Raw genomic sequence first — 22458 nt, forward strand, 5'->3', positions numbered from 1 at the left:
GGGTGCTTAAGTTAAGAATGTACGTGGCTCAAGAAATTCTAAAAAGTGAAATTTGGGAACCTCCACTGAAAAAGCTGCCCTCCTGCAGTTGGAAAATGAGGAGTAACTATGGGGTGAGCAAGAAAAGGAATTACCATTACTTATAGCTATTTTTTTCGGTTTAACCGAACTTGTACAATACTGATAGGCAACCAGTTGCTTGACACTAATTAAATGGAGGCCAAGTCTCTAGCCATGACTGACTTTTGAATGTTAATTTTACTTCACTCAGCTTATTTTACTTTTTTTTTAGCTTCTAAATGAAATTCAGACACACTGTATATCCATCCACTTATTTGCACGCCAACTAAGCACATTCATACTGTTATGTACAGAAAAGGATAGTCAAAGATAGTTATTTCTATTTTTATACTCCTGGGAAGCACTTAGCAGCTTTCTGAGGAATGCTCTGTGCAGCCATGAGGTGACACTGAAATATGCTTTCAGTCTGAGCATTCTTTCGTATTTAGGAGGCAGAGGCACAGGCTCAGTCCCTGAACCGTAAACCTGAACAGCTCTCTAATTAAATGGTTATACTGAGAGATTTACTGTTGGAGGTTTGTGTTCACTTTGTATTGAGTTGCACAGGTTCCCCAGTGCTGTAAATTCATGAGGCTCGGGAACAGATACTTTCATAGTAGGAAGAGTTATCCTTTCAGGGAGTGAAAAACCAGAGCTGAGTGAGATGCCATCATTTGGTGATCAGAGTGCAGCTTCTGCTCCTCTGTGTATGAACCTGTACGGCACCATTGAGTGGGTACTTCTCAGGGTTCCCATCTCCAAGTGCAGCCTGAGAGCTGGTTTAACTGTGGGACCAAAGGAGTCCCATGGGTGAAAGTCACTGAGGAGGGAGCAAAGGGAGAAGGAGATGGCAGAATTAGCACCGTGGCAGAGAGGGCATGAGTATGGAGAGCTGTTCCCCACTGCTGTTGGGGTAGCTCTTTGTTAACATACGTGTCTGCCTATAATGTAGAGCAGCCCTGGTAATGCTTGAAGTTGTGCAGGGGGCTCATCCAGCCCACAGCCAGCCTGACTGTAGAGCTGTGCAGGTGATGTAAAACTGTCAGGGCTGCTCCTTCTGCTAGTCATGCCAAAAATGCTGGACTCATGTTTCCATGTGAGTGAGCTTTCTCAGATGCTTCCTGGCAGTGCAAGAATACAGACTTTGCTGACTCTTCCCTCCCCCGACCCCCTCTTCCATTCTGAATACTGACAGGGGCTCACCCTCAAAACTTCTGTGTGAGCCAGGATCTTTACGGAGCTCCTACACAGATTCTGTGCTTGTCTTCACAGTTATGTTTGTGTAATTAATTGTTCGTTACTCGTGTGGCTCCGGAATTGTATGGCTATAGCACAGATAGATTCTAACCCTGAGGAATGTGCAGTGGGAATTTTATAATGTTAAGCATCCTTAGTGCATTTGAGGACACTTGCCCTGTGAGCATATAGCAGTAATTCTGTTTGACTGATATCCACTTCACACTTGCAATAAAATACTGAAAATGGTTAAGTGCAGCTGAGGACAAACAGATGATATTTATTGTACATATTTATTTTAATCCTGAAAGATATCCAGGGCCAGTGCTCCCTCTGGTGGTTAAAAATACTCTTTTAATAAAGAAATGGCTATTCCCCACCTCCATTTCTTCCCTAATGTAACACCAAGCCAATTACAATTCTGTAACACATATAAGAGTGTGGAGAGAAATCCAGTGACTTGAGAGTGCTACTCAGATCACACAATGGTGTTTCCCACTGTGCAGTGTAATTACTAGTCTAACACCTCGAAGCCGGTTCACTTGAGTGCTCACAGTTACATCAGCTGAAGGAACAAATACAGACCCTGCATTCACCTCCCTTGTGGCTTGGGATAGTCTGGATACAAACCATCTAGAGCATTACAAGGCTGCTGTGCATTGCTGTAGATTTTACAAGGTCACACTGGAGCATCAATGTGTGGTGAATGTTTTGGCTGATGGGTTTTCTTGTTAATAGTTGCACCTAGACCTAACACTAATCCTTTCAAAAGCAATGTTTGAGACTGTTTCTAAAATCAGACTGAAGATAAGAGAAAAATAGACAAGAATACTGAATTGTCAGGCCTTATTTCTCTCTTTTTGGAAACTGCTTCCTTGATTTTCATCTTGAAGCATTTGGATTTCTTTGCCACATGCCCTTGGTGGTGTTTCAGTTCAAAGAACACTAGCTTTTGAGAAGAGGAGCATGGGTCTTTGTGAGAGAGAAAGCCTGAGCTTATACCAATGTTGGATTCAGCAGCAACACTGGTCTGCAGATGGCTTCTCCAGCAAGGTCAAACATTTGTTAGCTTCCAGCTCAGTTCCTCTTGCAGCGAAGACACAGCTGAGGAGCTCGGGTGGATGAACTCCAGCAAACCCCACTGTGCTGCTATGAGAAGCTGCTCTGGCTGCCTTTCCGCCCTACATCCTGCTTTGCTATGTCCTCCTTGCATCAGTTTTGGCAGCTGCCTGGCCACCTGATGAGCTCCTTAGCTCACTGAGGGTGGGGCAAGCTCACTCACTAAAGAAAAGTGAGTACGTTTAGTGAGCTGAACTGGTGGGTGGAGGCTGGGGGAATCATACCAGCTGGTGTAAAGAAGCGTGAGGTGGCTCTATCCCTTTGAAAGGAGAAGGAAGAAAAGAAGCACCTTTGCTGGGTAGATCACCTCAGCTGCTTTTTGACATCTCTCTTTTATGCCATTTCAGCTGAAGGGCAAGCACATGTCTGTCCTGCCATCTCAGCTGCTGAGAGAGGGAAATGAAGCATCTTTCAAATGGCTTCGGGAAGGCACCTGAGTCTCTGGAGAGCCTGAGAAGATTATATTCATATGGGTCCAGGCACCCTGTGAGCCCATGCTTCTGGAAATACTTGATTTATATGCATGTTACCAGTCTCTCAAGTCTAAAATCTCCCAGTCCAGCAGTCCCTAGACAAAATAAAAAGGGAAATAATATATAATGGGGTGGTGATTATTTCCTCCCCCTCAGCACTCAATTTATTACAGCTGAATCTTCTGAAACAACTTATTTTGTGTGACTCTCTTGCTTAGCAATCTGCAGTTGTTCTATGTGTCAAACAACATTTCATGGCTAATTTGGAAGGGTAAATGCCAGAAAAAATATCAGTCCATGCAGTTATGCTTTGAACGGGTTCACCTCTGTTTAGAAGTCCATTCAGTTGCTTTTAATTTGAACTATCAAATGCAGAGGCATTTGGATGCATTTCAAAAAAAGCTGGGTTAACACAGGCATCTTGATTATTAAGTGAGAGCAACAGCAACTGAGCACTTGCTGTCTTTTGATGTAGCACCTCGGCATTTTCAGCAGCTGAGTGACATAATATTCATTTTCATGAGCCGAGTAATGAATTCTCCTTTGTGCTTTCTGACAGCTTGCATTGAATCAGCAGAGATACAGATGACTTGGTTACATCTGTTTTAATTTTTGAGTCTCATGAATTGATTTGTAAGAAGCAGAAGCTCTTTCAATATTACTTGCCAAGATTTTGCAGCTGTGAATATTGGAACTTGAACAATACATAGCCCTTGCAGTCAGAGTCTCATGTTCTTCATACATCGCAGCTAGAAATCTTAGTGCTAAGTGAAAAATAAGTGGGGTAGCAGTGGTGATCTGGTGCTTGCCAATTTATGTAGTGTGGATGCTTAATGAGTTGCAGCATAGATGTAGTGCAAACATTAGCTGTTGGGCTGTTTGGCTGAAACACTGAGTGAAGAAAGGAACTGGGCAGGCAAGCAGGGAAAGGATGCTGCTCAAGTATTTCCTTGCAATTCAAGGCATCTTCAGGACATGTGTATGTCTGTACTTCAGAGCAATAGCTTCATCTGATCTTGACATTCTAAATAAGCCACTTTGGGTAGGAAAGCAGCAGTACAAATGTTGCTACTCTAGTGGTCTATGCGGGCTAATCTACCCAGTGACATTAGGACACATGGAGCTCTGCATTCACATAACTTCCAGCTTCTAGATGGTAGAGTTTCTATACTCTCCTGTTCAGTGTAGATACTTTGATAGAATTTTACTGTAATTTAGTGTAGCTTCACTGACGCCAAAAAATATGTTGGAAGTTGGTACATTGAACAGGAGCATTGAAAGAAGACCTTTGTTCATCAGCACTGTTTTTTTCCTTACAAGCTTTGGCACACTAGTTTTCTAAGACTGGTATAAAAAGAGGCAGTCTGATACTTGGAGCAAAGAAGGGGACTGGAACCCAGGAGACAACTCTAGGTCTGTTACTGGGTCTTGGTGGAAAAGGTTGTCATAACTTCTCTGAGTTTCTGTGGATGGCATGGAGGAGTAAGGTCCCATTAACTGTGTAGCCTGAGAGTGCACAAGTTTGGCCTACTTGCCCAATAGTTAGTTTGGGTTGCTTACCCCAAACTTACTTTGCAAATGGGAAAGCAGAGTAGAGGGAGAGGACTAAAGAGTGTGTAAGTCCATGCTCCCCTCTTAGAATAAGTGGACAAGGTGTCAGGTTGCATGCAGAGAGCTCTCACACATGCAATCATCTTTATGTTTCCTTACTTCCCTCTGGCAAATCACAGGCAAAAAAAAAAATGAGCTCAGTTCCAGTATGAGAAACCATGAGTCTGCAGTATTTGGGACAGTACAGCCCTCCACAGTCTCAGGAGTTACGCTCTCCAGGCCTTGGGGCGTCCTGTAGCTTGACTGGATGTCCAGAAGTCCTGGACAAATAGCCAGTTGTTTTTCTTGTTGGCTTAACAGTCCAAGTCAGTAAAATAAAATGTTTCTAGGGAAACCTGGATGTGTCTTAGCTCAAAGTGACTTGGTATGGTCTCAGCTCTGCTCCTGCAGCTGTGTTTTACCCCTAAGACAGGGCAGCCTGGGAGGCTGAAGACACACTTACTTGAGAGAATTGACTATAGTTACCTTGGAAGACCAAGTTTTTATTTATTTCAAGCCTTGAGTTAACCTCCTTGGCAACCTAAAGTGGTTATTACCTTAGTGAGTGATTTACAGGCACGTTAAGGCCCTTTTACAGTGCCAGAACAGTCTTAAGGGAGCCTTAGACTAAGTGAAAATCTGATTTGTAAACTTCAGTTTTATCTTAAGAATGGAGGAAAGACAATTTCCCTGTGTGGCAGGGTTCAGTGGTTCAAAGGGTGTTGAAATCCTCAGATGGGCAGAACTTCTAAGTACAGAAAGTATTAGTTGTGTTACACATGGCTCATATTTCTCCGTGAGTGTCAAAATAATCTTGTTTTATTCTCATTTGTACACATTGTGCTTTCCTTCTGCAATAGAATACCTTGTTCTATGTACTCGAGTGTCTTCTCCCTCAGTCTGTCTCCCAGCAGGTCATGAGAGCAAGTGCCCAGTGTTCAGGGTGAAATCCTGGTCTGATGTGACACAATATCTGATTTTGTATAAATACACTTCTTCCTGCAGTGCCAATTAGCCAGCCAGAGTATGGGTTTAAGAACCTCAGTAATCTGTTTAACATTTCAAATAGCCTTCAGATTTTTAATGACTTCATCATTTATTTGGAGGCCTGGATCCTAATACATTCTTCCTTAAAATATTTTTCAAAACTATTTTAGTTACTTTAGAACTTGGACTTTGTACCTCTTACAGCTGACCTAGAAACATATTTCTTGAGCTGTTCTGCTGTTTGCTTTATTTTGCTGTGTTTTGTGGTCTACAAGACTGCCTCAGATTCAAGTTACTAGCAAACTTAATTCTCAAACCATGTCAAAGAATACTGGAGAGTAAATAAAGGAGATCATGCCATTTCATCACTTCAAGGAAAAATTGTTTGTTTGCCTCAGAAGCCTTTTATTTTTGTGGGAGTAAGGACAGGAGAAGCAACAGGATAATTTTTTCTGCCGGGAAGTTTTAGTATATGTGTTATTTTAATTTCACTTTCTCATGCTTTTGTCATCTCAGTTATAATTTTCTTCCATCCTTCCTCCTTAGCCCTCCTCTTCTTACCCCTCAATCACCTCTCTTCTCCCTTGTCTCTTAATCTTCTTAAAAAAATCCCAGCCAAGGAGCTAAAAACCAACATCAACCCAGTAACTCCACAGATCTGCCAGTTCCTCTCATCTTCTGAAGCTGTAACTTGTACCATGGCCATGGGTCATCACTCAGATTCCTGTGCCTGCATATCATAACCTTTTCTTTGCAAGATGCTTGTTATACCTACTTGAAGGTGTATATAGACCAGGAGGACTAGGGAAGTGATTGTGCCCCTGTCCTCGGCACTGGTGAGGCCACACCTTGAATAATGTGTTCAGTTTCGAGCCCCTCACCACAAGAAGGACATTGAGGTGCTAGAGCAGGTCCAGAGAATGAAGCTGGTGAGGGTCTGGAGCACAGGTCTTACAAGGAGCGGCTGAGGGAATGGGGGTTGTTAGTCTGGAGAAGAGGAGGCTGAGAGGAGACCTTATCACTCTCTACAACTACCTGAAAGGAGGTTGTAGTGAGGTGGGTGCTGGCCTCTTCTCTAAAGTAACAAGTGATAGGACAAGAGGAAACAGCCTCAAGTTGTGCCAGGGGAGGTTTAGGCTTGATATTAGAAAAAATTTCTTCACTGAAAGGGTGATCAGGCATTGGAACAGGCTGCCCAGGGAAGTGGTGGAGTCACCATCCCTGGAGGTGTTCAAGAAACGTGTAGATGTGGTGCTTAGGGACATGGTTTAGTGAGTTAGGTGGTGTGGGTTGATGGTTGGACTTGATGATCCTTGAGGTCTTTTCCAACCTTAATGATTCTGTGATTCTGTGATTTTGTGAAGAGGGAGCTTTCCAAGACTCAGATATTTTTCTTCTCTTGTGTGCTTAGTCCCCAGCTGACCTCTGCAAGCTACCAGCGTATTGCTGGAAATCTTTGTCCTGAGCAAACAGGAAAAAAGTTTCTTACTATTCACCATCCTAAGATCAAAATACTAAATTGTTTGTTAATTACAGATAGCAACCTCATCTCTCACTGTTTTGCTGAAAATACTTAAATCTTTGCATAGCTTCCTTTTGTGTGTTTTGAACCTTGTTGATTTTATTTTCTTGTTGGTATCCTTTGCAAGTTGGTCTGAGCTTTGAGTTCCTAAAACAGGTGCCATGTTTTTTAACTGTTGTCCTGGGTGTTCAACTTCTTGGGCAGATCCTGTACCTTGAAGCACTTTGTCTCTGAGCCACTCTGAAATTCAAGACTAAGTGACAAGCCTGGTCTCCAAAATCTGCTGATGTGAATGATACATAAGAAGAGGATTGGTATTGGCCATTCATACAGTAATGACTGAACTGAACATTCATACAGTAATGACTGAATATTTGTAGTTTTCAGGAATTAAATTTCTGATTTGGGGTGTTAGATTTCCTATTAGGATTTAGCGGTATTTCTATGGGAAAGCAAATTAGAGGGAAGATGGCCTTCCTAGTCCCAGGGGTATAAACATGCTATGAATAGTGCTATCTAGGGAGAGATAAAAAAGGTTTCATTGATGTTCAAAGAGTGCTTTTCTATTATGCCACATTCTGCCAGCCTACTACTGAAACAGAGATATTTCTTAGTTTATAATAATCCTTCTTTCAAATACCAACATGAAATGTTTGCTGTCACATGTAGCTTCTTACCGGTTTCTTGAGCACAGAAAGAGAGCATATGTGGGTTGTTGAAGAAGCACCTTCAGTTGTCTAGTTACTAATGAGTTTTCTTCTTCCACAGGGAGAAAGAGGCTTGCCGGGACTACAGGGTGTGATTGGGTTTCCTGGAATGCAAGGACCTGAAGGTCCCCCTGGGCCACCAGGGCTTAAGGTAAGAACTTAAGAATTAATATTCAGAACACTCAGATTTCTCTAAGTTGTTGTCCCTAGGAAACACAAAGCTGTCTCTTTTCCTTTGCAGGGTGATACTGGAGAACCAGGACTGCCAGGAACAAAGGGAACAAGAGTGAGTCTTAACTTACTTTTTTGCAATTCTGATATCTATGGGTTTATATGTCTTTAACTCTTCATGACTGCCTTCAAGTGCAAGACAGGGTTAGTCTCTTCTTTGAGTTAATCAATGACATTCTGTTTTTCTGCCCAATAATTTCAGAGTTCTTGCTTTTGCATTTGAAGTTCTTTCTTCATTGGGCGGTCAGTGCCTTTGTCCATTTGCATTTTCACCTGGTACTTACCACTACATCAACAGCACTGATTTTAATATGCCTTTGATATCTTTCTGACATCCCAAAAAGCTTTTTTCCAGATTGAATATGAACCAACTTTATTACCTCATGCAAAATTCTCTGTGTTTGCCATCTAACCTCCTTGAAGCACTTCAGCAAAGAAGCTGACACACCCACGAGCACATACATGTTAAAAATGTTCACAAGGTGCAGAGCCAAGTTAAAGTCCCTTGACTTTGCTAGAAGAGGCTCTGAATGTTCCTGTAACCTTCCTGTTGTCATTTCTGGTTAAGGTGGCACTTACATAACACTTATTTTAGCACCTCATATTAGCCAGAGCCATGTCTTTTGGCTTTTTATGAGATGCCAGGCTCATTCTGAGCATTTTCATATTTCATAATGTAATGATGAAAGAGGATTCAAATGACTTGACCAATAATGATGCATAAATTTTCAGCTATACCCTCTCCACAAATTTTCAAAATGCTGTCTCAGTTTTGTTCTCTGTTTGCCTGCAGTTGCTGCAGCACATAGAATTTACTGATCAACTGAAGTTTGTGAGCTATTACAGAGGGGATATTCTGCTGGAATAAGAATTCCTTATTTCAGTCCATGATGTTCATGATACCCTGTGGTATCCTGAGCATTAATGTAAATTGGCATCTCCTGGAAAATGTGTTTGTGTGCTACAGTGCAAGTAGGATGTATATTAGCAATTATAAAGTTTTGGAAGATGCAAATATACTATCTGAGCACAAAATTCCCATACATCTTTTCTGCTTCATAATACATGTATTAGGAAACACTACATGAATAAATAAGCTGGTAGGATGAAAATTATGTGCCAAGTCAAACTCCTGATTCATTAGTCTGAAAAGGTGTTTAAGGAGAAAGAGTTATCTCAGCCCAATAGGCTTTTGGTAATAAGGATGAATTGATATGCTGATGTGGAGTATGAAAGATAGAGAAGCATCTTTATGTGCGTTAACATCCTCTTCGGCTATGAACAGGTGCCTCCAGTAAATTCCATTTTGGGAATGATGGTTGGGAGAAGACAGCACCTCTTCATTCCTTTCTACCTGTGTATAAGGCTCTGGTCTGGCTCCTGTTGAAGGAAATCCATATCGCTGCTTAAAATTTAAAGAAATAAAAGAAGTTACTTTCAGTTATTGATTACTAAGGTGCCATGTTTGAAAAGTTTTGAAGAGGAGAGATATTTTATCAAGAAGTTTAAAAGACACTGTTACTTGTTTTTTGACAGTCACCACTGGAGATGTGACTCAGTCTGCAGCTTGTCATTGCTGTTTTATGGGTTTGTCATTTTCTTTTATGTTTTTGTCAATTGCAGGGCCCCCCAGGAGCATCAGGCTTTCCAGGAAACCCAGGTCTTCCTGTATGTATGAAGTATATATATTTTTACAAAGAATATCAAAGTTTTAATTGTGGCATCTGACCTAGATTATTGCTAATATTACTAATTTCTTTACCTTCTTTTCATGTAGGGCATTCCTAAATCCTGGTCAAGATGGCCCTCCTGGTCCACCTGGTATTCCGGGATGTAATGGCACAAAGGTGACATTTACATATGTTTATAACAGCATCTCAGTGTTGAAAAAAACCCACCCCTTCGGCATATGTTCCCTAAACAAAACCAATTTCTCTGTTCCCCTCAGGGTGAAAGAGGTCCAGTAGGTCCCCCAGGGTTGCCAGGATTGACTGGGAGCATAGTAAGTAGATTCTTTCATGCTTGATTCACTTGTTTCAACCCTGATTCTTGAAATGCAAATATAACTATATACAATTTTATAGAGTATAATATGTAAAATATACAATACGGAGGAAAAATAACATCAAATATCTCTTTTTCCACAGGGACCTCCAGGACCTCCTGGAATGAAGGTACATTTTACTCTAAGTGTGTTCATATCCTGCTTCTAACAATAAGAATTAGGGTGAACTCCACACCCTCTAAGACTATCAGTCCTTACTTAAGGACTGAAAAATTGTACTGACATGTTTCACTTTGTACTCTGTTCTGCAGTCCCACTAAATAAAAACAGTGGGGCAACTTCCAGTTAATAACAATTGAACAGATGTGTTGTTCCATGCAGATGTTGAAAGGGTAAGTATTACATGGATTACAACAGAAAAAAATAGTACATTACATTAATTATGTATAAGTAGTATGGTGGCTGCCCAGTTGTGCATAAAGATTTAGATAGATTTTATGGTTCAAGCATTTGTTTTGATATTTGACATTTCATTTATCTAAATAGTTTCAAATAGATATTTGTGGAAGAACTTCATATAGCCCACAATATATATCCAACACATACTAAACAGTTTTCATAAAGAGAAAAATTAAACTAACTAACTAGGTATCTGAGTGTGTTTCGTGAGCTGGAGAATGAAATATTGAATGTCAACAGAGCTGTTGCTCTTTAAAATGAACAAATATAATTTGGAACTATAATCTAAATATAAGTCTGAATGTTGTCTCAGATTTGTAATGACATGACTTCCTGAAGTTATAAAATGCTTTTCTCTTTCTCTCACATGGGAAGAATTGACTTAAGTCTATAAACACTGAAGCAGTCAAATGTTTCTTCCCTAGGCACGTATGCAACAGGTACACAACTCCTGAAATAAAATCACTTACAATATTGCAACTTTGTACAAAAATGTGGGAAAAATGGGATCTTCTATGAAAAATAATATATATAAAGAAGTGGATAACTATCAGAATAGCTTTCTAAAGTAAGACAAAGTGGATTCCTTTTTTGAAGAAAACGGATGCCATGAATGGTTTTTATGTCAAAATTAGGTATAAGACTGAAGATCTCAGCCTGAAAAGAGTTTGTGAGGTTAACTACTTCTCTCAGCAGCCAGGTCAGAGGTTACAATTGTGTGGTGACACTGTAGGAGTGGCAGATTTCGTGAGGAAATCTTTCTGATTACCCATTACAATGCAAAAAATAAGGGTCTGAAGGAAGATTTGGTATTGGAATCTCTTCAGATGGCTTTAAAGGACATTTAGAAATTAAAGTCTTAACTTTAACCTATCTTGCTGTGTTTCAGATGAATTAAAAGAAGCAAAGTGGCATTTTTTAGGTCAGCTTTCCAAAGATTCCAAACTTTGCATAGCTCAAACTTTCCTCTCATCTCAATGTCAGTGGTTTTGAATGTATTTGAATGAATGTTCCAAGTGTTATTCTTTTTCTTATTATAGGGAGATCCAGGTGAAGTGATTGGTCTTTTACCTACTAGTGTGCTAAAAGGTGATAAAGGCTTTCCTGGCCAACCTGGACTACCTGTAAGTCTGAATGATATTTGAATAGCAGTGAGTTTCAATTTAAAACTATATCAGTATAATGAAATTGCCAAATAAATATCCCTTCTTAATTATGCTATTTTAATTTTTCATAGGGTCCGCCTGGAGCTCCAGGGTTTCAGGGACCAATGGGGCCACAAGGGCCTCCAGGAGAACCAGTAAGTTTCCTCTCATGGTGATTTGCACTTTACTTACAGAGCTTTGTTATAGGAAAGTTCTACAAGGTGTGTATAGCCAGTGTTTCTTGGGATTTGGGAAAGATTAACTGGTGGTTCCAGGCTTCATGTTTAGCCTCCTGGATGTTGCCTAGTCATTCTTGTCATGGTAAGGTAGGTTTTCAATAGCAGCTGCTTTTACAGTCATCTTCTTGCAGCTTTGGAGGGCATTTTTGTATGGGAGGGGTTTTAGTAGTTGTTCCTCACTTTCCCTCTTGCACCACTTAATTTATAGAAAATAAACCACAAACGTAGCAGTCAGATCTAAATCAAAATGTTTGCTGAGGTTGTTCTTATAGGCAGCCACAGTAAGTAGTACTGTGGAAAGTGGGACATCAACTATCTGTTACTATGGTAGTTGCCAAATGGTGAAGGCATTCCAGCTATTTGAAATTTTGACAGGTCTAACAGGTACCTAATACCTTCTCTTCCTGTACTGGATGCAGGTAACACTAGCAGGAATCAGCTATTTCCTTCTGTTAAAAGTCCAGTCAGTGTTTCTGGCTATTAAAGTTAGCTGTGTGGGATTTCTTACCCTTCTGAAGGAAACTGCAAGTCATGTAAAGGGAAATGGTCGTGCAGTTTAGTCAGTAATTGCACTTGAACAGTCTTAATGAAAGAGAGGTGAGAACTAATATTTAGCATGCAAAACTGCAAAAAAACCTGCAACAATATTTTACCATGCAGTACCATAGATTTTTTTTTTAATTGTCTCTTGTTTAGTTGCTGATTATTTCCAGCACTCTTAACTGCAAAACAAGCTCTGATGAGATATCTTAGACGGATTCTGTTTGTTTTTATTATTTATTCTAAGTTGTGAGTTATGCACAGTAGCAGAAAAAGACTTTGCATCTTTAATGGAGAGATTTGCATTTTTGCTATCTGTATAGAATAAGGCATTATTCCACCTAGTGTACTACATAGATACATATGCTAAAATGCATTGTCTTGTAGGGTCCTCCAGGGCCACCAGGACTCCCAGGAGAGAAGGTAAGACATTTTATCATAAAGATTAAGTCTGTTTATTTATTTGGTACACCAGATCCCCCAAAATTTGGAAACTAATGGTCCTAAAGGAGTAGGTTTTTTACACTTTGGGATCTGTTTTTATGTCTTAATGGGCATCATGAAGAGATTTTTAACACTTTTTTTTTCCAATTTGTGTAAATCTGTTATCTCACTTGATCAAATCAGTAGTAATTACAACATTCTATGATTATTTGAACTCATCTAAAGATGGCAAAATTTTCACTAAAATGTTGAAAAAAGAGCATACTGACAATAAAATTATCTGATAAATTAATTGCTGTGATGCAGGATTTACTTAAAAAAACAGCAGGGTATTTAGGAAGTAAATATTTATTTATTTCACACATGCATTTAAAATACATATTCTGTCTTTTATATCCTCTCTTAACTTTTACCATATACAAAATACCTTCATATCTCTGTATGTATGCATGCATGCACTGCTGATAAAAATTGACTAAATATGTGTAATTTATATTTTCAGGGCTACATGGGCTTGGGCTTTCAGGGTCCCAAAGGTGAAAAGGTAAGTCTCTTGAAAACTTCTAGAGAACAACTGTCAGAAATATTCTTGATACTTTGTTTTAAAAAAATAAACCATTGTAATCAATCAGTGGAGAAAATCAGCATTGTAATTTTTGGAAGACTTGAATATGTCTCTAACTTGCACCTAGATGAATAAAAGTCGTGAACAGACTTTTACATGACTTTACATTTTACCGACTTTGTTCATGATGATGTTATACTTGACAGTAATTTAGGTCATTATCCTGTTTTTCAGCTGTGACTATTACCAACAGCTTTAGATTGCAGTAGGCAGATCTGGAAACATTTACTCACTGTATTAGGACTCATCATGAGATTTATTTGAAATCAGTTTCATTCTGAGGGATGAGATTTACTGTGCTGTCCACAATTATCAGAATTAATTGTGGTAAGAGTCTTGAGGGCCTGCCTGCCTTAGTTTGGTTTGGTGGTGCATATTTGTGAAGCAGATCTTTCAGAGGTCCCCTTTTACTGTGTTTAGACTCAGCTGGGAACAGTTTTCAGAGCACACAGACTGGTTTGCTTTTGAATGAAACTAAGCCAAAAGATGTGCTCCAGGATCCCATTAATTCTCTTAACCAGCATCAAATGGGAGGTAAAACATGTTAGGTCTGATCTGTTATCTCCCACGGAGAGGTCTAGGTTAAGGGGCCTTATGTTGCGTTTTCAGAAGCCAAGAAATGCATGCGGTCATGGGTTATTCAGTAAACTGATAGTGTGTCTGAGCCCTTCTCCAGAAGCTTCTCATGAGTGTCATTGACACAGGCCTTTTGGAGTGTATTACTTAGGTGGGGTTTTTGTATCCACCACCTTATTTATATATTTTGAGCCACACTATTCCTAATGGATAGAATCTCTTGCAATATGACGTGTTGTTGAGATTAACTTGTTATCATAACATTTATTGAAAAATGTTGGCCATAGAAGTATGTGGAGATTTCCTGGACTCCTCAGGTTTGTCTTCAGCAAAAAAAAATTGATGCCGTTGCTGTGCATTATTGCTTGACAGAAATATATCAAGCCTTTTTTGAAGGCATTTTACTGTAAAAGATAGTGCTTTTGCATTGTATAAGGAGGTGAGGTTCTAACCCTGCAGTGGGCACAAACATACCAAAAATGTATGATCCACAGTTGCCATCTTGTTGTTGGCCTTTGTGGCAGTTATAAAACTGATGGAACACTGTAAGCTTTCACTAACATTTTCCTTCAGGCATCAACTTTCTGCACCTGACCTCTTTCCTCCTAATTTCCTTCTTCCTAAAGTAGGCACTAAAAAGCTTTTCTACTATTATAATAATTATTTGGATATGTTCCTGATAGTTGGCATTAGTCAATCTTCACCCTAAAAGGAGATTCAGAGATCTTTCTTCAGTGACATCTCTGTCTGTCACCTGTTATACAGCTGTGTCTCCTATAACTGTGTGTGTAACTCTTTCTCTGTCTGATTTTGCTGAAATAAGAATTTTAAAAAAGAAATAGCTGTATTTTTAAAAGAGAGTGGTAGTTTTCTTTAATGTTAATGGTCTTAGTAATGTTTGTTCTCAGTATCAGTACTGTTTTCAATGGACTCTCTTGGATTTGGTGCTGACAGGGAGAACAAGGGGTAAGGGGCCCCCCAGGCCCACCAGGACCAGCACCACATGTGAAAGAAAAAGGGACTGAAATAATAAGGGGAGAAAAGGTGAGACCTTAAATTCTTAATCTTGTGCTCTTCATTAAAATACAATCAATAAGAATTAGCAAACGAAAGTAAAACAGGAAAAAGAAAATACTAAGGCACCTACAGCCAATTTTTTTTAAAAAAATTATGTATTTTACTTCATGAATGAATTTTGATTGTCTTTCTAGAAGTATCTCTCAAAAATATATGATAAATGATAAATGCATAAATAATTGCATACATAAGCAGTGCAATTTCTGAGGAAAGAGGATTGATAAGCATAGTCCTGTAAACAGGTCTAAAAATTTGACTTAAGTAGCTTATACTGGACTTTTCGTGTACAGAATCACATTCATGGAATCTGAGTGCTAATGTATTTTTCAGTTATTGAATTAGGCAGTCTAAGCAATATATATTAGTATAATAAATTAGCTGAATGATTCACATTTTGTGTTTGTCTAACTTCTTGCACATCATACTATTAGGCATAGTTCTTGAAGTGGAGAACAGGTTTAAATGTGGTTTTTCTGACATGAGCAATTAAATTATTTACAACCTAAGTGAATAATGGTTAAGATTTTGCTTACTAATCTACATTTCTTTTGTAATTTCATTAGGGTGAGCCAGGTGAAAAGGGTGAACAGGGAGCCCCAGTGAGTATTGTGTAGATTTTTTTTTAATTACTATAAAAATTGTGCATAATATGATAATGTCCCTGAATATCTTTATAGCTATTTGATAAAAGCAAATTTACTTTTGAATTTGGCAGTATTATTAATCTGATGTGTATTTATTTTCCAGGGATTTCCAGGTTCAGGTTTCAAAGGAGAAAAAGGTGAACCTGGGAAGCCTGGTCCACGTGTAAGTATGCTCAACTTTATCAAGACCATAATTACAGTTGTTGCATTGTTTCCATAAGCTAATTAAACTTAGTAACAGTTAGTGAAACAGGAAATATGGTACATTTCAAACAAGCCAGTTTTGCTGTAGGACAGATGTACAAGTCAAGGTAGTAATAACATTCGGTACTATTAGTATGTAGCATGCTTTCAGATAGCTACAGACACCAAACAGTATCTTGTAGTGCTGAGGGCAAAGGCAAGACTCCCATTGATCCCAAATGAAGCAAGATTAAGTCATTCCAGAATAGAAGTAAAAGCAAAGCAAAACAAATCACTGCGTAGGAATGACTTTAGCTAAACAGAATGTGTTGAATTTATTTCAAATACTCTTATGTGCCATCTACAAAATAAGGCTGCTTAGCCTAAAGGTACCATTTCTTACAAAGAAGAGAAATGGAGCAAAAAATTTAGATGACTGAGATACATTCGCTTGCTGGTTGCTAGCCTGATTGCAGATGCTTGAGGCCATAAGGTCTGTTACATTTGCCTAGTCTGACCTATATTATAGTCTCATCCATGCAACTACTGTGTGAGTCATGCTGTATCTTTCATAGCTGAGCTGGTAACAAAAACATACGTTTTCTACATGCAAACGTATCTAAAGTGTTGTTTCTCAAATTGTGGGTCTTCATAAACTGCTACAAAAAGACCTAGCACATCTGTAGGTGTTGAATTGTACTTCAGTCTCCTTCTCTACTGTACTTCAAGGTCTGTTATCCTTTCAGTAAAGATATGTGATGGGATTGTCTTTGCTATCATGTATGTATTTTTACTCTTCCAGTAAATGAGGGCTTGGAAACTGGAAGAATGGAGAAATGTTGTCCTAGAATTCGTTGAGGGAAACCAGAGCATCTTTGAATTGTTCAGAAATATAGTTTTTGGTTTCTGCAGAGTTCCCTGAACAAAGTTTCTAAGATATTTTATGTATGATTGTTGCTGTTCAAGGAAATCATTGCTACTTCTGAAATTAAGCTAAGGCTTGAAAGATGAACAGATGTTAAGATCTGATATTCTGATTTAATGGAATGAAACCATATGATTAATTCCAATCACAGTGTACATTTGAAGACTCTCCTGATTTTACAGATTATATTTTCAAATAATCGTTAAAAATTACCCATAACCCTTCTTTGTGAGATACCATAGCTGCACAGTTCAGTGGTGGTGGCCTGTTTATGGTTTTTTTAAATAATTTTTATCCTTCAGTTGCATTGTTTTAGAGGGAATTTTTTGACCTAAAACTGATGGGATGTTTTTTTAGACTGAATTGGATGCAGTGTTTCTTTGTGTTTTAAGTATATAGTATATACACTTTATTGGTTTTATGTGATGTATTAATATTGCTTATGATATGCATACAATCTAAGCACTGTGACACCAACAGCCAGGCTCCAGTGGAGCCTGGGTGCCAGTCCCTTTGTAGTCCATAGGAAGAGGAGGGGAACACTGAAAAGTAGATGAGTCCATCTAGGTCATTTATCACATACCAGTTGATTACCTCAAGGGAATCTAATCCCTTTTGTAGGCTAACACAGTCATCCAATAGTGAGTCATTTTGCTCTGGAGGAGGGAGCCTTGGATTCTAGGTTATCATCTGCCCTGTGATTTGAAATTACAGCTTTCAGTTTAGAGGAAGTGTTTTTTACCACTAGACGACCACATGATCTGATATGGGGCCAATCTCCAAGCCATCTGCTGAAACTGAGGCACCAAATGTCTATAAATAAAAATGAAGCTGGAGAGTATATGTATAGAAAGGCATTGCTACGAAGGAAAAAGTTTCTGGGTGTGGTTCCAGTTTCCTGGGCTGTTGATGTATTTTATCTCGAAGCCTCCTGAACTGGAAAATCCGTGAGTTATTCCTGGATCTGGGAACAGATTTGCAGGATTTTGTTTAATTCTGCATCTCGTAGGATGCTGAGTAAAGTAAGCATTAGGCAGTCACAATTTTCCTGCTTTATACCCTCTGCACTGTTAGCTGTGTTAGCACACCTTAGTTAACGCATTGCAACAGTGATTATTTTGTTCTAGTGTTTCACTCACTGTATTTAGATATTGCATGTATGTGGCCATCCGTTTAAGCAGAGTGGAATTTGGTGTTTTACAGGGAAAGCCTGGAAAAGATGGTGATCCAGGACCAAAAGGAGAACCCGTATGTATTTTACTGAATTTCCAGTATTGTTTCTCACATTCAGAACAAAGAATTGTCTGTGTATTATAGATGATTGACATTTTCTAGCCTTCTGAATTGTTTACTTGAAGTTGTTGCTTTTGGTGAATTAGTGACTGGTTCGAAAATTTAAAACTTCGATGCTGCCAGAGCTAAGGTGCAACTATATTTGTCTTTTCTGGTTTTACTGTCTTCTACATGCAGGGTTTGCCTGGTGGGTTTGGGATTCCAGGACGACCTGGAGAGCCTGGTTTGAAGGTGCGTAGTAGCTGCTTTTGCTTCCCATCATGCACAAGGAGGAGTTAAGAAATTGTATGATGTGTTCATAGATGTGCATTAAAGCAACGAATGCACATAGTGCGATATTGAGTGAATGTTACTAAGTTGTAAAGTCAGAGACTAGGAAAAGCCAAAATTAAGGTATCTTAGTTGTCCCTGGTTTAGATCTCTTGTATTAATTGATTAATGCAGGCTTTATTTTCACAAGCTCTTTGCCCAGCCAGCATATGTACAAATGTACTTTCCTAAAAAATCCCAGTTTTGCTTTACGTAGTGTAAAGCAAACTAACTACTGACTGCTTATTGTAATGGTCCAGACACTTATCATTTGGAAGTTGTATCAGTCTGTATCAAAGTGTTCATTTGCTAAGGAAATTCTATTTTGTGGGGAAGAAAATCTGATCTGGGTTTAAAATGTAAATTGTATTTTGATTCAGGGTGACAAAGGTGAACGAGGTTTTCCAGGACCTCCAGGAAGAGTAAGTAAAATAAATTGTTTTATTTTTAGCTTAAATGAAAATCTAAGTTTTGTGAAAGACAAAGTGCTCAATGAGGGGAAAAAAGAGACTATGCATGTTCTGATCTTATTCTCACCAGTCATGTCCTTATTTTTTCTTAATGGATACAAAAGTTGAATACAGTTCTTTCAAGTATGTTTGAAATTTGGGAAACGACCTCTCGAAGAATATTAATTTCGATTATAGGCATTGTTAATCAACACAAAGTATCCAAAGAGAGTTCAAAAGACTTAAGTCTGTCGGCTTTGCAGTCTATAATTTTTTTTAACACGTCAAATAAAAAGTAGGATCAGTAAGCAAGAAATAGATGGTGCTGCTTTCACAAAATAGGGGAAAATTCCCAACATCTGATAATGAGGTTTGAAAAATGGTGCATACTTCCTGAATATTTTATTGCAAATGTTAGTATCCTGTATGTTAAGCTCAGATCAATGTTAGCAGAAATTACTAGAACAGAATATTTTAAACCTAAAGGTAATACAAATCTAATGGGTCAGTGCATACACCATGCTGAGATTTCTTGGCATCATTCTTGTTCAGAAAGGTGCTATAAAGCTTTCCAGTTAATCCTACTACTGATATGAAGGAATTTTGGTAGAATAGGAAATCTTTATTTTCTCTGGTAATTCCTCAGCAGCTACAACCTTCTCACAGAAGTTGTTACGTATTGCTGAAATTGCAAAACTGCTCAAAATTGTTGTCACAACCAAAATGGCCTCTGTACCATCAGGTCAGGATGGGGGAGATAAAAAACCAGGGCACAGTTGTATGTTTCTTGTGTCGTAGTGTTTGTCCTGTGATTCAGGTTATAGATCCTGGACCAGTGGATACCTTTGGTGAAAAAGGAGAGCCTGGAGTTTCGGGTTTGCCTGGACTGAAAGGTCAAAAAGGTGAAAAAGGTATGTAATTTTTCTTGTCTTTTTGATTGAGTTATACTTTTAGATTTCTTACTGAAGGAAATAAAAATTGCACTATCTATGAGCTCAGGAGCTCTATATGACAGTGAAATATTCCAGTTATTTAATTGCTTTCAGGTTTTTACATTTTGTTGTAGTTTGTAGGACACTGCTTCTCATCGTAAATAAGATTGCCTTTCAGTTATATGCTGGAAAAAGATAAACTGGGATCTGTTTTTGTGGCACTTAAATAATCCAGTGAGATTATTTAAGAAGGGTGGAAATCAACACAAGCATAAAAAGGATCATAATGCAGAGAATTTTGAGACTCCTTTTAAAAAGTCAGTACCTAAATTTTAGTCTTAAAATTGGCTTGCAGGAAACACGGAAAATCAAGCATTTCCTTGCCTGTTTTCCCCATTACAGACCTTACCGTACTGAAGAAAGATCAGTGGAGAAGATGGCACCCTGCAGGGCCTTTTCCCTGAATATATTCTTTGCAGATATCTGTAGATTATTTAACTTCAGCTTTGATTCAGGACAGACTAGCTTGTAATGTGTACTTAAATAATACGTGCTAGAAGTTCGCTGATGTTGGCATTGCTGACTTCACTGCCTAACTGAAAACCTCTCTTTCTAAAGGTTTCCCTGGTATACAAGGAATCCCAGGACCTCCAGGTATGAATTTATGGCCACTGATTTTGTTCAAGTTTTTCCTGTGTTCTTCTTCAGTGAAGACTCCCAAGAGACGTTTTCCTTGGCTGCTGCCAGTTACTGCCTGACTTACAGAGCAACCAGGCAGTGGCCTCTCTGGGGGTCTCATCATCTCCCTAGGCCCTTCCTGTAGATTGCCTTTCTTGTGTCTTGGATGTGCTACAACCTTGCTCTTTGTGTAGAGCCCTGATAACTTTCTGCTTAAGTTGAAGAAGTAGTGTGCACAGGTCATCAGAGATAGCCCAGAGAGTATGGGTCCATTGGGCAAGAAGGATTGTAAAATGTGAATATGTGCATGGGTATGTGCATATGTACCAATGTATGTATAGTCATATGTAGATAATTTGTTTTGCTCTCACTTCAGCTCTCTATGTGTTTGCATAAATATAATAAAACAAGGTTTGTAGAGAGAAATAATAGCATTTATTAAATCAAAATAATTCCTGAAGGTTTCCTGCTTTGACTATGTCACTTGATCTAATAAAAGATATTTCTTTTGCCTGCAAATGTTGCCTTATCCATAGGCTTCACATCTTCACATCCATGACAACACTGCTATTATGTATATATGTACATGTACATGTGTTTGAACTAAACTGCAATATTTGCTTTTTGAAAATTAAGCAAATCACCTGTGGAAAGCTGACTCTAGCACATCCTGCAGTGATACAACTATTACCTCCTTTGCTCACATTTTCTATCTTGACAGAGAGCTAAATGTGAAATTAATGTAAGGCAGGGTCAGAGAGTTTCCAGGAAATTTTTCACAGTTTAGGGAGGAGATACTATATACGGCAGGCTGTAATAGTCCCTAAAGAATTCTGTGTGGCAAGACAAGAAAAATTGTAGCTCTTAGTCTGTCATTGCCCTGCAGAAATTACAATTTGTGTGGCTTTCATATCTTCCTGCAATGTTGCAGAAGGCTCAAAATGGTTTAGCGATCAAGTCTAGTGATTAGTTGTGAACTGAAATAACTCATTAAAGTATGAAGACCTGTGTGACTGTGCAAATAGCTAAAAGGAGATTGTAAGTAGTTTTTTTCTAGCTGTTTGACTGCTTCTCTTTTTTTGTCTGTAGTTTGCTTATTATTCCTACAAACAGTTTTGGTTTTAGCATTTGCTAGTTTTGCTGAATACTTATTTACTGAAGTTCTTAGATATGCTTTCTCTTTCTAGGTGTGTTTAAGATTTGTTTGCTATGAGATAAGGAAGAGTGTAACAGCTAAATTAACCCTTGTGTTGTCAGTTTTTTTCTACCCAGCACAAGTTAATTAAATTAAATCTCAGAAAGGCAGTTAGTACAGAATAAGAGTGCTTGTCCAGTGACCTAAACAAAGTGAGTTATTCTGAGCTGTAGCATGTACGTAACCTCAATTTTGTATAAGCCACCAATAGTAAAAATAGTCCTTTTTTATTTTGTACTAACATTTTTCTGTTTCTCTGTGAAACCTAATGGAAGCTGTGTTGATAATGTTACTGTCTCTTTGTAACTTTTTTTCATTTATGCTCTACTTTGTCCAAAGGCCGACCACTTCCAGACAGGGTAGGATCACCTGGTGTCCCTGGAGAGAGAGGTGAAAAAGGTGAAAAGGGTTCTCCAGGATTCTCTTTACCCGGACCCCCTGGAAGAGATGGTTTCCCAGGTCCCCCGGGGTTGCCTGGCCCACCAGGTCCACCAGGAGTAACAGGTAGGTAAAACGCTCAATTGCTTTTCACAATGAAGACTCAGTAATGCACATTGCGTGCACATGAAAAAGTACAAGGAGACAAGATTATAGAAGCTATAATCAGAATGCAGCTATGCCGTGGAAGAAACATATCTGAGTTGTTAATAGATCACATAAAAGCTGTTCCATGATACAGCAAGCCACTTGTTTCCTTACTGGGACAAGGATTCTTTGCTAAATGTTTTTATAATTTCTTCAGAAGTACATTGTGGACTGTTACAATATAACAAAATAATTGACCTTAGTACATATTGGTTTCCTCTGTGTCCTAA

General features: G+C 38.7%; 1 protein-coding gene across 1 annotated transcript in view; it reads left to right on the forward strand.

Annotated features, from left to right (window-relative positions):
* The window catches only part of COL4A1 (collagen, type IV, alpha 1), a 70265-nt gene that overhangs the window by 10389 nt on the left and 37418 nt on the right, over positions 1-22458 (forward strand). Inside the window, exons 2-20 of the mRNA XM_010074339.1 lie at positions 7756-7845; positions 7936-7980; positions 9549-9593; positions 9703-9772; positions 9874-9927; positions 10073-10099; positions 11430-11513; positions 11627-11689; positions 12701-12736; positions 13260-13301; positions 14913-15002; positions 15599-15634; positions 15783-15842; positions 17991-18035; positions 18258-18311; positions 18770-18811; positions 19656-19749; positions 20389-20424; positions 21983-22147. Of these exons, the coding sequence (XP_010072641.1) occupies positions 10094-10099; positions 11430-11513; positions 11627-11689; positions 12701-12736; positions 13260-13301; positions 14913-15002; positions 15599-15634; positions 15783-15842; positions 17991-18035; positions 18258-18311; positions 18770-18811; positions 19656-19749; positions 20389-20424; positions 21983-22147 (853 nt within the window). The 5' untranslated portion in view covers positions 7756-7845; positions 7936-7980; positions 9549-9593; ... (1 more) ...; positions 9874-9927; positions 10073-10093. The remainder of the gene's footprint in view (positions 1-7755; positions 7846-7935; positions 7981-9548; positions 9594-9702; positions 9773-9873; positions 9928-10072; positions 10100-11429; positions 11514-11626; positions 11690-12700; positions 12737-13259; positions 13302-14912; positions 15003-15598; positions 15635-15782; positions 15843-17990; positions 18036-18257; positions 18312-18769; positions 18812-19655; positions 19750-20388; positions 20425-21982; positions 22148-22458) is intronic.

Source organism: Pterocles gutturalis, unplaced genomic scaffold (genome assembly GCF_000699245.1).
Source record: "Pterocles gutturalis isolate BGI_N339 unplaced genomic scaffold, ASM69924v1 scaffold30556, whole genome shotgun sequence".
NCBI classification, from domain to species: Eukaryota; Metazoa; Chordata; class Aves; order Pterocliformes; family Pteroclidae; genus Pterocles; species Pterocles gutturalis.